Source organism: Vipera berus, assembly GCF_964194415.1.
Source record: "Vipera berus genome assembly, chromosome: 5".
In the NCBI taxonomy this organism is placed as follows: Eukaryota; Metazoa; Chordata; class Lepidosauria; order Squamata; family Viperidae; genus Vipera; species Vipera berus.
The window spans coordinates 42,510,050-42,527,001 of record NC_138207.1 but is presented as its reverse complement, the minus strand read 5'-3'; the positions used below and the strand labels follow the sequence as shown (position 1 = coordinate 42,527,001).

General features: G+C 43.0%; 1 protein-coding gene across 5 annotated transcripts in view; it reads left to right on the top strand.

Moving 5' to 3' along the window:
* STAG1 (STAG1 cohesin complex component) overlaps positions 1–16,952 on the top strand; it is a 190,416-nt gene that overhangs the window by 118,591 nt on the left and 54,873 nt on the right. For all 5 annotated transcript variants that reach the window (XM_081328647.1, XM_081328649.1, XM_081328648.1 and 2 more), the window contains 4 exons: positions 11,655–11,728; positions 12,399–12,522; positions 13,692–13,790; positions 16,419–16,498. In XM_081328647.1, the coding sequence (XP_081184773.1) occupies positions 11,655–11,728; positions 12,399–12,522; positions 13,692–13,790; positions 16,419–16,498 (377 nt within the window). The remainder of the gene's footprint in view (positions 1–11,654; positions 11,729–12,398; positions 12,523–13,691; positions 13,791–16,418; positions 16,499–16,952) is intronic.

The window sequence follows — 16,952 nt, the reverse complement described above, 5'->3', positions numbered from 1 at the left end:
GCCGCTGCCCCTTCCGAGAGGTGCGCGCGCACCTCCCCGAATGGGCAGAGGTGCGCGCGTACCTCCGCGCAAAGGGGCAGCGGCTTCGCTCTTTGAGGAAGCTGCCGCGGCCCGTCTGCAAAGCTGCCGCTTTCGGCAGCTTTGCAGACGGGCCGCAGCAGCTTTCTCGAAGAGCGACACTGCTGCCCCTTCCGAGAGGTGCGCGCGCACCTCCCCGAATGGGCGGAGGTGCGCGCGCACCTTCCCAAACCTTTGGAGAGGTGCGCGCGTACCTCCGTGCGAAGGGGCAGCGGCTTCCGGGAGGTGCGCGCGCACCTCCCCAAACTTTTGGAGAGGTGCGTGCGTACCTCCGCGCGAACGGGCAGGGGCACCGCTCTTCGAGGAAGCTGCCACGGCCCGTCTGCAAAGCTGCCGAAAGCGGCAGCTTTGCAGACGGGGCGTCGCCGTCGGGCAACCGGGAACCGGTTCCATGTCACTTAAAAAAAGTGGCAACCGCGTGCGTCCGTCCATGCGCAAAATGTTTTTTGCGCATGCGCGTGCATGGACACACGCACGCGGCTCCCACTTTTTTTAATTTGTGATGGAACCGGTTCCCAGTGGCTCTTTTCCTTTTTTAGGTTGCCGACCCCTGGTCTAGGAGAACAACCAGGTCTTTAAGGATAAGATAGTAATTAGACAGAGTCTGTCTGGGTTACCAAAATATTATCCTTCACATATTTATATTTTTTGTTAAATTTTTTACATAAGCAGTACACAAATATGTGTGCCTAGATTAAGCAAGAGGGGAGGAGAATGCAGGGATAATGGAGATTGATTACCTTTGTTCAAGTCATGTTGATCTATATTTTGGCTGGTTCCTTGTGTATAGAATTCACATAACTATGCTAGACTTTAGCATTGGAATAAGTCCCCCACATATTGCTATTAGAAAGCTTTGGGTTGATTTGGTGAGACAGACACACAGGGTGAAATTGTTGAGAAATCCTTTCATCCCAAATATTTAACACATCCATTACCAGGTTCCTACCCATATGATGACAGTCAGTATGGTGTAGTATTTAGGGCAGTGGTCCCCAATCCCCAGTTCACAGACCAGTCCCGGTTCAAGGCCAGTTAGGAACCAGTCCACACAGCTGGAGTCATGCAGCAAGTCTGCAGGGGTGGGAGAGTGGCAGGGCAGAAGCCGGCTTGCTCAGTGCAAATGTTCTCCAGTGGCTACGCTTGCAACTGGCTTGCAACATCTGAGCTCAGCATCATTCCTTCTCTTCCTCCTCCTGCTTCTTGTGCTTCTGCTTCCTCCTCTTGCTGCTTCCTCTCCCTCCTGCTACTTTTTCTTCCTCCTCCTTTTCTTCCTCACTTTCCTCCTCTCCCCCCTCCCGGCACCCCAGCTGGGCTCATGCTCCCTTTGCGCACATCTCCAAGTTTGCAAGGCAAGCACGCAAGCCAGCTCAGCTTTTAACGGGGGCTTCCCCAAAACCTCATTGGAGGGGGATCCCCTCCCAGGTATGTGTTTGTGAGGGTGCTTTCTCAGGGTGCAAATAGGGGCAAGTAGAAGCTACCTTTCTCCAGCATGATAGATGGAGAATCCACGAATGGGTTAACTCTGTCTTCCTGCCCAATTAGACTAAGTCTGTCAAACTTGCCATGCCTCTCCTGGGCTGGGATACCTCCCAGTCACGACTTAGTCTGTGCCCAGAATAGACGTGATAATTTTGGCTCCCAGTTTGCAGACTGAATTCATTGAGCAGGTTGTATGGTTCTTTACTTTCCATTCGTGAATTCTCCATTTCCCTCTGTGCTGGGATCAGCGCAGCTCCTAACTTCTCAGCGGATTTTGCTCTCCCTTTGGAGCTTCAAACTCCAGGAAGCATTTGGCTTCCCAACCACTGCAGAAGGCCCTCTCCACAGGCCTCAGCCTACATTCTTCATCTCTCTAGCAGTGCTGGGATCAGCGCAGCTCCTAACCACTTGGCAGATTTTCCTCTCCCTTTGCAGCTTCAAACTCCAGGAAACATTTGGCTTCGCAGCCACTGCAGAAGGCCCTCTCCACAGGCCTCGGCCTACATTCTTCATCTCTCTAGCTGTGCTGGGATCAGCGCAGCTCCTAACCACTTGGCAGATTTTCCTCTCCCTTTGCAGCTTCAAACTCCAGGAAACATTTGGCTTCCCAGCCACTGCAGAAGGCCCTCTCCACAGGCCTCGGCCTACATTCTTCATCTCTCTAGCTGTGCTGGGATCAGCGCAGCTCCTAACCACTTGGCAGATTTTCCTCTCCCTTTGCAGCTTCAAACTCCAGGAAACATTTGGCTTCCCAGCCACTGCAGAAGGCCCTCTCCACAGGCCTCGGCCTACATTCTTCATCTCTCTAGCTGTGCTGGGATCAGCGCAGCTCCTAACCACTCGGCAGATTTTCCTCTCCCTTTGCAGCTTCAAACTCCAGGAAGCATTTGGCTTCCCAGCCACTGCAGAAGGCCCTCTCCACAGGCCTCGGCCTACATTCCTTCTTTATCTCTCTAGCTGCACTTGGATCAGCGCAGTGCCATACTGCTACTGCTAAGCTTGTAAGCCGCCCTGAGTCTTAGGAGAAGGGCGGGATATAAATGGAATTAAAATAAATAAAATAAAATAATAAATACTGGGTAAAGGTGCCCTTCTTACTCTGCAGTCTCCAGGAAGCCCCAGGCCTCTGTCCCTTATCGTAGCGCGCTCGTTGCGGGCACCATTTTGGAAGCCGCATGGGGAGGTGCCTGTAACAGCTTTCCTTACCGGCTCTCCCTATCGTCAGCCTAACCCTCCTGAGAGTTTTCCCCAGTAGTGGCCGCCATTTTAGGCGCCGCTATCACTCCAGGTACGGCCTGTCTCTGCCAGTTGCAGGGGGGTGGAGTGCACGCTTCTTTGAGCTAGATGAATTAGAGCATATTGCCACTCACTGCTTGACTTCATAGGTAAAGCAGGCACAGGGGTTCTTATACTTCTTTTCTTCCCGCCACTGCAGAAGGCTCTGAGACCAGAGCTCTTCTTTTGACCGTGGCGTCAAGGCCGTAGAGCAATAATATCACAGGCCACACATTTGAGGTTACAGTGGCCATCGGTTCCGGCTGTTCCTACAACATCAGGTCCAATCACCTTTACCTCGCCTCCCTACTTACATTCTCTGGACAAGCCTCTCAGAAGTGGATGGTCAATTACAGGAGGCAACAGTTATAGTCCTAGGACCCAGCCTAGGTGTTTCCTCGTCCACTCCAACAGACGATGTGTGCTGGCCGTGCCATTCTTGACCTTGCCGCCACCAACTAGGACTAGTGAGCTGGCAGTTATCACTGAGGTGATCTTGCCGCCACTAAGTGAGCTACGTGTGAGCTGGCCGTTATCACTGAAGGGATCTTGCCACCACAGTAGACCTGTCCAGTGCACCAAAGGTGCTTTCAAGTGGTATTACGGCCATCAGGAGCTTTGCAGGTGTGCCGGTGTCCATTAAGTTGGTCCTGCAAGCACCATTGCCCTAGAGTACTTGTTGATCCCTGTGAGGTGGCATACAGCCACAGGTCAGTATTCTGCTCCTCTACTTGAGATCCCTCTCAGCATACCACTGAGAGATCTCCTATTGTGATGGCAGACAACACGGCACTTCAGTCTTCGCACGGTGCCCTCAACACTTCTGGACAGCCAAACCACAAGTCCTCCAAGCTATAGGCCGCTGGGAAACTCAAGTCCAAGGCCATTTCTGGCAAAAGGCCCTCCAAAGCGGCAGAGAAAGAGGCCAGCAGGAGACACCTGGCCTTAGAGAAACAGTTTTCCAAAGCCCAGAAACAAGGCACGATGGGCTTTGAACATGTCTCCTCTCCTCTCGCAGAGGACTCAGAATTTGGCCCACATCTCGCTCCTCCCACCTCGTCTGCCCAAAGGGTCTGGTCTCCAGAAGGGGATGCTGGCCAATCCTACTTTCCCAGGGCTGAACAGGAGGAGATGATTCCCTTCACCCAGGGACTCAACCTTCGACTGGCTTCTCCTATCCCCAGAATGACACAGTCAAGACCTGAGGCCACCTTTACGCCCACAACAGCTGGTCTTCGACCCTCAGAAGTGCAGTGTGGTCACCAGAGTAATTACAGGCCCTGATCTCCCAGGCGGTCGCCCAGGGGCTGGCCTCGACATGCCAACAAAGGTCTGGACCCGATTCGGTGGCCTTAATGACCCTGTGTTATCTCTCCCAGTCAGGAGCTCCAGACTTTTCCTATCTTATTTCTCTCGCCCAGTCTCCTCGCTGCAGAGTATCGTTCTCTGAGGAGTATGACCCAATGGACCTGCCGCTTTCGGAGGATGAGGATCTTGCTCCAGACCCTTCTCCTTTTGTGGGCCTGTTCAATCCAGCACTCTTCAAATCATTGCTCCATAAGGCCAGCGCTACTGCTAAGATTGATCCTGACCAGGTTGCCCAACCTGATCCATCCACCAGCCCCAGAACTACTAAGCTTGTAAGCCGCCCTGAGTCTTTGGAGAAGGGCGGGATATAAATGGAATTAAAATAAAATAAAATAAATAAAACTTAGGCAAGTTAGTGGCTGCTTCGGAGTACATGGTGGATGCGTCACTACACGCTGCCAGATTCTCGCCTCGAGCCATAGCCTCCAGTGTCACACCTCACAGGCTCAAACACTGGCGAGCGGATGTTAAATCCAAGTGGTGCTTGGCTGCCCCGTACTGTGGTGGTCAGCTGTTTGGAGAGGCCTTGACACCTTATTTGGTGGAAAACAAGGACAAACATAAGGTGATGTCCGATCAGGATCAGGATCGGAGTTTGCTCTGCACTCCCGCTCCTTCCCTCTCAGGTCAGACCGTCAAGTTGACCAATCTGGGACCAGAGACAGTCCCAGGCTGCAATTTCAGGCCAAACAGCCCTTTCGAGGCACGGGGGGCTGTCCCTTCAGAAGATCCAAATGACTTCAGGGAGCCCCCCCCAATTGGTGGCAGATTGACTCTCTTTGCTCAGAAATGGGAGACCACCACCACAAAATCCTAGGTCCTCGGCACAATCAGGTGCGGCCTGTCTCTAGAATTTATATCCAACCCCCCAGAGCACTTCATTTCTTGTCCACTGTCAAAAAATCGGTCAGGAGGGCTCTCATGACAGAGGCTATTCGGCACCTCTTGGAAATAAGGGCCATAAAACCAATACCGGCTGGACAGCTAGGAAGGGGGTTCTATTCCATCCTCTTCATCGTTCCGAAGCTTTGGGAGGATGGAGGGCAATTCTCGACCTAAAGAGGCTGAACTCTTATCTTGTATACAAGAAATTCAAGATGCAAACGCTACAGTCCATCTTGGCCAGCATCAGGAGGGGAGACTTCCTGATGTCTATCGACCTCACGGAAGCATACCTCCACATCCCCATCCTTCCCGACCACCAGAAGTTCCTCAGGTTCTGTTACACAAACCACCTCTCACGCCTTGTTCGGAGAGCAGAAAAACAAAGCAACCGAAACGAGTGCTGAGTCCTCAGGAATGGTTTATTGACGAGAAGAAACACAAATCCAACAGAAGCAAAGCCAGCGTTGGCTGCTACCCGCAACCAACGCTGTTAAATACAAGCCGCATGTACACGCCCATGCCCCGCCCGGCCGCACCCTCGGCTGCCCAACCCACATTTAAGGACCGCCCCTCCCAGGAACCTCCTTTCGTTTTCTGTCCCGGCACCCTCCACCCTCCAGGTGAGTTCCCTCGCACAACCCTGCCCCACCACCTTCACCATCCATCCCCACACCCCTCCCCTGGGTCAGCACCCCCCACCCCTGCTCCTCGGACAACTCCCCACCCTGCCACGGGCCCCTACGTTGTAGAGCTGCCGGGCCTTCAGCTGTGTGTTCCCGGGCACAAGCCGCGACCCCCTGCCCCGCACCCAGACGCTTGCAGGGCCCAGACGACTCCATCGGCTCAGCTGTGTGTTGCCGGGCACAAGCTGCGACCCCCTGCCCCGCACCCAGACGCTTGCAGGGCCCAGACGACTCCATCGGCCCCTCCAGTGCCTCGGCAGCCAGTCACACGGCTGGCCCAGGCTCCGGCCGCAACGGGTTTGCCGGCACTGGAGGAGGCTGGTTAGCCTGTTGCGTGCGTGCGCGTGCTCCAGCGGTGACAGCAGGCCCGTCGTGCGCACGCGCGTGGCTCCCAGCTGGCCGTGCATCCGGGCAACGCCGCTGCTGCTGTTCCGGCGCAGAAGCAGCCTGCCTCCGGTCGTGGGCGTCAGAGTGAAGAGCGGAGCGGTTCGAGGTGAGGGCGTGGGGACGCGGTGCCGGTCGTCGGGGCACCGCTGAGTGTCGAGCCTGCGGGGCGCGACACCACCATCATCAGAGCCTTACTGTTCGGCCTCTCGTCGGCTCCAAGAATATTTACAAAGATTTTGGCAGCACTGGCCGCGCATTTGAGGTCAGTTCTGGTACGCATTTAGTGCTACCTGGACGACATCCTCATCCAGTCCCTTTCTGTTCAGATGGCTCAATCGGACCTGGCCTTGTCTATCAAGACCCTCCAAGACCACGGGTTCTCGGTGAACTTTCAAAAGAGCCAGACAGTTCCCTCAACCCACCTTCTTCATCTGGGCGCGGTCATAGACACAAAACTATGCAGAGTCTATCTCGAGAACGTCAGGACAGCATCCGAACCCTGGTCCTCCAGGTCCAAAGGGAGCGTGTAGTTACACTGGCCATTCTCTCCCAATTGTTAGGGAAGATGGTTTCCTGCATGGCGATAGTGCCATGGGCCAGACTATACTCCAGGAACCTGCAATGGTTTTTGCTCCCGTTTCAGAGACTGGGCACCAGCTCCTCCAACCAAAGGGTAAGAATTCTGTCTCAGACCCTAAGATCCCTCCAGTGGTGGACCTCCCCAGCGGTAGCCAGAGGCTCATTATTCAAGGAGCCCATTCAGCTTACCCTAACTATGAACGCCAGTTTGTTTGGCTGGGGAGCACACCTAAGGTCACAGTTGGCTCAGGGCCGGTGGTCTCGGTCAGACCTGAAGCACAACATAAACTGGTTGGAGCTCAGAACCATCTGGCCCTACGCCACTTCCGTAACGGTGGTGAGGCAACATGTCCTGGTCCTCACAGACAACGTGGCAGCGAAAGCCCACGTGAACCGGCAAGGGGTTCCCGTTCCAGGTCCCTTATGGCCGAGGCCTAGTTGTTGGGATCCTGGACAGAGACCAACCTCTTCTCCCTCAGGGCCGAGCATATCTCGGGAGAGGCAAATCAGTAGACGGATTTTCTGAGCAGGTCGACAGTGGATTACTCCTAGTGGCGCCTGCATCCCGATCTCTTCGGGGAGATATTGGAGAGGTTTGGTCATCCGGTACTGGATTTCTTCACTTCTCTGGCAAATTCCCAGCTTCTGAGGTTTTTCTCCCTGTTCCCCTCTCCAGGGGCAGAGAGAACGGATGCCCTCCGCAGTCCATGGCCTGGGGGCTTGCTATATGTATTCCTGCCTCTCCCTCTGATCCCAGCGGTCATCCGCAAGATACTGCAAGAACGGGCAGAGATGATATTTGTTGCATCACACTGGCCAAGATGGCCGTGGTTTGCCGACCTCGTGAGCTTTTTCATCTCTCCCCCATGGGGGATTCCTCCAGTTCGCATTACACTCAGCCAGGGAGCTCTGCAATATCCAGAACCCCAGTGGCTCCCGTTAACCGCCTGGCACTTGAACGGTGGCTCCTGATGCGTGAGTCCTATTTGCCGGGCGTAATTGCGATGATTCAGGCCTCCAGACGGCCTACAACAAACAGAATCTATGAGTCCACTTGGAGAAGTTTCTGTCACTGGTGGGCAAAGAACCAGTTAGATCTCTTGGCTATTACCATTCCGAGGATTTTGGACTATTTATTAGAGGGGCTCAACAAGGGTTTGGCACCCAATACTATCCGCAGACAAGTGGTGGCTGTATCTACGGTACTTACATGTGGCAATTCAGAGCCATTGGCTCAACATCATATGGTACGCTCATTTCTCAAGGGAGCAACCAACACCAAACCACCCATGGTTCACTGGTATCCCTCTTGGGATTTGCCTCGGGTCTTGCAGGCCCTTACCTCACCTCCATTTGAACCCATCAGAACCTGTACATTGCGGTTCTTGACAATCAAGGTAGCCTTCTTGATAGCCGTCATGTCGGCTAGGCGCATTTCTGAACTAGCAGCTCTCGCTATCAGAGAGGACTTATGCATCTTTCATGATGACAGGGTGGTCCTTCAATTGGATCCCTCCTTATTCCAAAAGTCAATAGCTTGTTTCACAGGATGCAGGAGGTAATTCTGCCAGATTCTAACCTTTCAAATACTGCACAGTATCATTGAATGACATTGATGGAAGGCAAGATTGTGTCAAACAGATTCATTTTAGTGAGGTTGTAGAATGCAAGATGTAGCGGAAATGGTCCCATGCTAAGCATTCCAGTTATAATTATGCTAAAATTGAGCTAATGCATTTCTCAAATTAAATTAAATATTCTATCAAGTTATCTAGAATATAGATAACTATCAATCAAGTGACAAGTAGTATCATGATATAATTAGGTAAGATCTAAAGATCTCTTTTTCCATTTTGAGATACTTCCCAAATTATTAATCAGTTATTTAACTCTATCCAATATTCTCTTTAGTTTCTTGCCAAAAATTGAAAGAAGAGCAAGTTGGCATTGGTGATTTTCTGTTGAATTTCACTGTCCCCACTGGGAGTTCCAATGAAAAGAGGCCACAAAAAAAGAAGTTTGGTTGTCCGTCCAAATGGAGTGTTTTCTATTCTGTCATATATGGAAGAAAGGATTTTTTGTAATCTGGAATAAAGAATGTTATGAAATGGATGATACCATCTTTAATCTGCATATTTAACAGAAAAAGCATTGTATCTATCATCCAGAAATTCAACAGAAGGGAGGTTCAACAGCCATAAAATAAAATGATATTAGCATTTCAGATAACACTTGACTTTTATAATGTTATAAAATGATTAAGGGCCTGCAGGAAAAAAAACATATGAGTTCACCTGAACTTAATATATTTTTCAGATTTCTAAGGTAAGATGGTAAAGAAATGTGGTTCACATTTTGCTATGACCCAACTTAATTTGTACGTCATATAAATAGTATTCAAATCTGAAAGTTATTAGTGTTTATATATTTTCCAGATATTGCATATCTTTAATACAAAAGCAAATAAAAATATGCTTGGGGAAATTGTGTAGAAAAAAGTATGTGTCTGGGAACCCAAAAGAATACTGAGCTGTTTCTGTGATGGCTACAGAATTCATCTCAGGGGTTAAGTGAATAATTTTATCCAGAAGGTATATTGCAAAATGGTCCTTCTGCTTTCTTTTATGTACTTTTATGTCATTATTTGCAATAAGATTTATTATTCAGTTCACATAAAGTTAATGTATAATCATGAAATTAGTTATCATCATTGTTAAAGTAGACTGTTTTATGAACAGTAACTTGAAACAAATCCAATTTTGCCTGAATGTTGTTTTCTATTTTGTTTGTCATCCTTATTTTTCCATTGCCAAATACTTAATGTTATCAATATTATGAATTGGCCCTATGAAATGGGGAATATTTTGGAGATTGTGCTACAGGTCTGATTCTTTTCCAAGCTGCAAGTAACAGTTTTCACAATAGGAAGTTTGCTGTCCAAAATAATCTGGAAAAAGTCCCAAGCATAGAAAAAACATCTGGCAACATAATCCTATTGTACAATTTTAATACGTCTCCATCTTTGCAGATTAGAAAATGTAAAAGTAATGAAGGTGGATTCTGCTTATATGTGAGACCATCTTGGATTTTTGCCCCAAGCATGAATATAGTATCCTATTTCAACTCCAAATAAATATAGAGTCAGGAATATAATCTTTTTGGAACTTTTGAGTGAGGAATGGCAAGCTAAGACAACTACAAAGGAGCAGAGATGATGGCTGCAGCTAAAATCAAAGGACTGGCAAATAGACTGGTCCCCTGGAACATCTGGCACATGCAGTTCTACAGCTTCCGAAATGTTTTTGATATATGGCGGTTCTAAATCTTCCGAAAGGCAGTTCTAAGGCAGCTCTAAAGCTTCTGGAATATTTTTGATGTATGGCACACTGAGTATTTTGAAAGCTGTAGAACGCAGCTTCCAAGATTGTGAGTGGGCATTGCAGTGCACTGCCCAGAGGCTACCATATGAGAACAAATTATGCAGGAGCCCTGGTGGTACAGTGGTTAAAAAGCAGTACTATGGGCTATTTTGGCTGACTCCCGGCTGCCAGCGGTTTGGCAGTTCAAGTCTCACTGCTCAAGGTTGACTCAGCCTTCCATCCTTTCCAAGGTCGGTAAAATTGAGGACCCAGATTGTTGGGGGCAATATGCTGACTCTGTGCAGAGGGCTGTAAAGCACTGTCAAGCGGTATATAAGTCTAAGTGCTAAAGATTGCTTGGAGGTGGGAGATACTTCCAATGTAATGTACTGAATCTCCTACATGGATTGCCCCCGTGACTATGTAGGACAGACGGGGAGGAAGCTAACCACCAGATTGCAAGAACACAAGCAAGCGCTCAGATGAGGAGACCTGAACTCATTAGTCATCTCATACTGCAGTGAACAGGGACATACATTCAATTTTGCTTCTACTAAGATTGTTGGACAAGCAGGCTATGGAAGTGATTGAAGCCTGGGAAATGGGCCCCTTGTCAGTCAACAGGAATGCTGATTTACATCCAGCTTATCAAGTACTTAGAAGGTGAGATCTGGGCAGCACAAGAAAACAACAGCCAAAGGATTAATAGCCAGGCATCAACATCCCAATCAACATCTAAAAAGCCACACACAACAGGCACCATATAAATACCACACAAAGAATAGCCCAAAGCACACACACTACTTGAAAGAAGTTCCCGGAAGATGGGCAAGTCTGAAAGCTCAGAAGACTAAATCTCTGGTCCCAGTGATCAACCCAGATTGGATCCTGCAATAATAAATCAGTTTAATTGGAATTTCACATTTATTGATCTTCTGTACCTGACAAACGTTCAAGATAGGAAAAAGAATAATTGAGAGATAAAATCCTACAATAGCATCTGAATGAAGTAAAGATGAAGATTGTTGGAAGCAAAAGAAAAAAATACAAAGTTTGTTTGATCAAGGTTAAAATAAGATGTATGTATAAATCTGGGATTCCTTTATGGGCTTCTTGCTGACAGCAAGCCTATAATATTGATTTATAGATTTTCATATGGAAAAAACATGGGTTATGGGAAAAATAGATACTTGCATGTAATTTTATAGGGAGTGATGAATTATCAAGTTTGTAAAAAAAGTTACTTTTTTAAATATTTTTTATTTTCTCTTTTTCTTTCTACATAACTTTTCTCCGTTTCCTTTACTCTCTTTACTTTTTGAAGTTAGCTCATATTTTCTTTGACTATTGTAATTAAAATTTTCAGTAAAATATTTTTTAAAATGAATTTAATCTACTGTAGCCGTGATATTTAGGTGATGAATAATAAGTATTTTAGGTTTATAGTCAGTCTTGATTATGAATAATGTTATTAACTGTGTTGACATGCTCGAGGATAGTAATTTATTTATGTGTTTAAATAAAAGAATTAAAGTAAGCATATTTAATTGCATTTCAGTTGCAAGAAAATCAGGATGAAATTGAAAATATGATGAATTCCATTTTCAAGGGAATATTTGTCCATAGATATCGGTGAGTAAAAAGACATTGGGAATTCTAAGTAGCAGTCAAAAATAATATTTCCCGTCTTGCTTAAAATTTATCAAATAGACAGAATACAAACTCCAGGAATTGACATTTTATGAGACACTGTGTAATAAAATTGTTTAAACTATGTATTTTTAATTGTTGAATTACAATCAGGGAGGCCCGTGTTCAAATCTACCCATTGCCATGGAAATATAATGGCTTTGGGCCAATCATTTCCTCTTAACTCAGCCGCTGCCCCCCTCCCTGACAGAGGTGCTATTGTGGAGAAATTGATCAGAGAATGTTATGTACACTGACATGATCTCCTGCAACAGCGGGATATGGAGACTATGCTTAAAACTTCATGAAAAAGATGGATTTTGAAAAAAATAAAATTAGCCCTGACATGGGACTTATGGACTTCCTGCTGTGCATTCAAGGAAAGGGTGCAGATACTTCATAGAACTGTAAATTCTGTATACTTGTATGCTTTAAATCACCTACATGAAATAACTCTGATTTTAAACTGTCCTTGCTGATTAACATTAGAGACAACAAAAGACAAATGCCATATCATTTAAAGGAGGAAAACCGCTAAGAAAAAAATAAACATCACACTACTGTAATTTTATACATAAACTTAAACAATATATTTTCACCATTGTTTTTATAGTGATGCTATTGCTGAGATTAGAGCTGTTTGTATTGAAGAAATTGGAGTGTGGATGAAAATGTACAGTGATGCCTTCCTCAATGACAGTTATTTAAAATATGTTGGTTGGACACTTCATGACAGAGTAAGTGCTGCATTGCTATAAATGCTATTTTCATTTTTGGTGTGAAAGAATATTGCTTTCTCATACTTTTTCAACCTTTGTTATATTTAACAAGATATAGTCTTATCAAATCCATTTTGGTTCATTTATACTGTATATATAACTTATTGATAAGCTTATGTCTGCTGCTGATTCTTCTGTCTGCTTTTTTTTCCTTATTCAATACATGGAAACATATCTTCATACATCTGAAGTAATGCATTTTGTGTATATCTATTCATCCTATTTAAACAAAATATCAATATTGCTACGCTAAAAGGAACTAAATTATTCCCATCTGTAGTTATTCCCATCTGTGAGCTACAATGGTCCTTGATAAATTGAAACTAAAAAATATTTAATTGTCAATGCAACTTAAAAAAATTTCTTGTTTATAATTTGTTCTCTGTAAAAGGTGTAAAGAACTTGAATAATATTTTTCTTTTAGATTATGGTACTGATCTGAAAACATAATGCTGTTTCTCCATGCAGAGGTTATTTATAGTCCAATTAAAGTCCCAAATCTTGATCAGCAGACAATTTGGACAGTACTATCTCTGTGTGTCAAATCACTTTTCCTATAGGGTTCAGATCTTTACCTCCCTGAGTAGGAAAGTATGAAAATTACCAATATTGATAATCTTGCCACAAATTTTGTGTGTGGGGGTGGGTGGGTAGGAATCTCCATTTTAAATTCAAAATCTAAAGGGGGGTTTTACCAAATCAGCTAGTTGGAAAATTATATTGCTACCTTTCTATCCCTATCACTTATCCTTATCATTTTAAAATTACGACTTTAGCAGATATCAGCTGACAAGTGTGCAAGAAAAATTTTGTTCAAAGATTTACTTGTTTATACCAAAATATGAAAATTTGAAAGCCAGTGTAGCGAGAACAAAATATTTTCTGAGTCCTAGCCAAAATTGTTATTGGTGATATTGTTATTTTCAGACACATACTGTCACTGTAAAGGCTTGATATGTTCTACAGTTGCAAGTCATTCCAAATATTTAATAAAAAGACAACTAACAAATATAAAATATAATTTTGTGTTATAAAATATTACTGAAAATGATTTATTAAAATGCCGATATATGCTTTTCTTATGTATTTTATTATACAAAGTCAATTCTAATATGTTTTTAATTTAGCAAGGTGAAGTGAGGTTGAAATGTCTGAAAGCTTTGCAGAGTTTGTATACCAACAGAGAATTGTTCCCCAAATTGGAGCTATTTACAAATAGATTTAAGGTAAGGGTAAGAGTTATAAAATGCTAAGAAGTTAACTTAAATATAAGTGATAATTCTGGCGGCTGAAAGAACATTTTATGGCAGTTAATCTTTTAAAACTTAAGCAATTTTTTGTGACAAATATGTGGTATAATGTGCTATGCTGCAAAAGTGGAATATGTTTTCTTTGAGAAAATTTCTTTGATACATCGATACATTTCTAAAGCTTATGAATTACATAAGTAATAATCATTGATCAAATGTATACATGTGAACTGCTGCGTCTAATGATATAAACTAAACTCTGTCTGGCTTTGCTGGGAGTATCCAGGTAAAAGTATGAAAAATTAATCAGTCGTTGTATAGAACATGTGATCAGTTTAAGTTGTGCTTTGTTTAAATGTTTTTGTCCTGCTGGTTTTTTGGCCAGTCATTTCTTACCCTTTCCTCTGTTTCTTTGTTTTTGTCATTTCCTCGAACAAGAAACCGTCTACAGCATGTGAAGCTTCCTTTACGCTTTACCTTTTCACCTATAATCTTAGCCCAACACTTTTTTATTACCACATTCTAAAAATTGAATTGTAATGTTCCTACCGGTAGCTGCCTGCCTGATTCTTTTATTTGAACTTGCGGAGACAGCCTCTTCATAAGTAATTTTTTGGATTAATCCTATGTAAACATTTGTATTTGTTTTCCACTGATTTGTGGATTTCTGTCGACTATAATGATTCGGGATCATGTGAGTTTATTAACTCATACTTGCATTGAGCATTGAAAACCATTATTCCATAGAGAAGAGGTTAATTTATTAAGTTTTGGAAGAATCCTGGTACAACCTAACGTTTGCATAGTAGGGCTAAATTAGCATTACTGTAGACATATTCCACACTTCATAATTTGTTTCAGATATAGCTTAAACCCCACTTACATTTTTCCAACTTCTTTTTTTTAACTATATTGCCTGATTTTAAAAAATCTTGGCAACTTGAAAGCCTGTAGAAGAGTTTGTAAGCTTGTGCTACCCTAATAAAAGTATAGTCTTTTTTTGTAGCTAATATGCCACATGCACATGCGAATATAAATATATATACACAGAATACATCTCTATATCTACTTATGCTCCCTTGATAATGCTTTTCTGTATTAATTCTGAACAGGAAATATTAGCTATTACATGTCTTATAACCTTGAATAGTTTAGTTTACGAGTTCTTTAATGTGGTTTGTGTAATTTCATTTAAAATAAAAACAGTATTGATTTAGGTAAGATGGGTATGCGTCATGTGACACAACCTACAATTCTGTATAGAAGTATAAAAGAAACATTTGGGTGGAGTTGTGTTATCCTGAATTATGGAATTCCATGATTATGGAAACAACAGTTTTCTTGCTTCCCAAAAGGGCTTGGTTGGTTCATTAGTTATGTTCCAAATTAGATTGCACTTCTCTCCTAACCTTTTTATATCTAAAATACTGTGCCATAAAGTAGATGGCTACCTTGTTCAAAAGCACAGCTCATTACTTTTTAAGAACTTTTAAAGACTATGTTAGTTTAAATTTCTGTTTCACTATAACTAAAATTGTTCAGCTCAAAGAGATCCTATTCATATATTTAGCAAGGAAATCTGTGAAATGTCCATTTTTAATGGGGAGAGCAATAGCTAAAAAAAACATGTTATCTGTTTAAATTGACTTAAAAGACACAGAAATTCTAATTAACATTTGATTAATGTGAGATTATATTCTAAATTTACATAGAGCAATCTTAATTGCTCACTTTTATTTGTATTAAAATATTTTAATGTTAAATTTATAATGTATATATTTTAAGACATTTTGTTTTTTTTAAAGTGATATAAAATTATTAGCACTAAAATGTGTACCTTACATCCCCAACTGAGAGGGACACTGAACGTAGTTGACAACAGCAGTATATATAAGAATTAATTAAAAATGAACACATTGAAAAGCAGGGATCTGAAATCTAGGAAAATACAATTTTGAGTTAAGGAGACATTGACAACGTGCGATAAGGGCATATTGTAGTATACATTGGTGCATTGATGGAACCAATTTATATATTTATTTTCCTGGGATTGAGTGGCAATTATGTAAATCCAGGAAATGAAGTTTATTTAGGGAGGTGCCCACAAGTGAGCCAGATACATACTTAGAATAGCCCCTAAGCATTCTTTCAGGCTTCGAGCTAAAACACAATACATCTGCAAATTAAAACCTAATGTAATGTAATTAAAACAAATCTGTATTAATTTAATTATTAAAATTAAAAGATGACTTAACAACAAAGACCTGACAATATTCCTAACACATATCTGTAGAGAAAGTATATTCCATGGGATTATTAGACAAAAGGCTGTTCGCTATTTGCTAAAATTATTATGTAAAATCTACACAGGAAGTTTATAGGAATATTGTAAGATATTTATTTTAAAATATGGACATCACCTATGATGTTTCTTTATTTTTATTTCTTGTGCCATATATAAGGGTTTTTTAGCATTACCTTATGATTATATAGGAATATTTCATACATTGTTTTGGAAGAAGTAACAGATGGGTTGTTTATTAAATGTGTGTGTGTTATGATTTCAGTTTCTTCTGGAAACATGTTACATTCTTATCATTTCAGGATCGCATTGTATCAATGACACTTGATAAAGAATATGATGTTGCTGTAGAAGCCATTCGATTAGTCACACTTATACTTCAGTAAGTGTGTGTGTGTGTGTATAAAATTCTGACACTTTTCTATTCTATTCTGTGATTCCACATCATTTGCTTTATTGAGAATGTAGCTTAGTATGCTAACCTTGATTCTTCTTCCTGACACCTGAATATTAATAGAATAGAATAGAATAGAATAGAATAGAATAGAATAGAATAGAATAGAATAGAATAGAAACTGTATTGTCGCTTTAAATGTACACTAATCAGCATACATTAAAATGAAATTTCATTGCATTCAACTCTCAAAAAAATACCATTATGCATATACCCATATATATATATATACACATATATAACACAGAGAAACATCGCAATGTGGTTCAAATGTATACATATACATGACGAAAAAAAAGAATCCTGTGAATTTACAGGACAGATGGCGTAAGAACAAAGCTGTTACAGAATCTAGTAATTCTGCTATAAATATATGATGTGC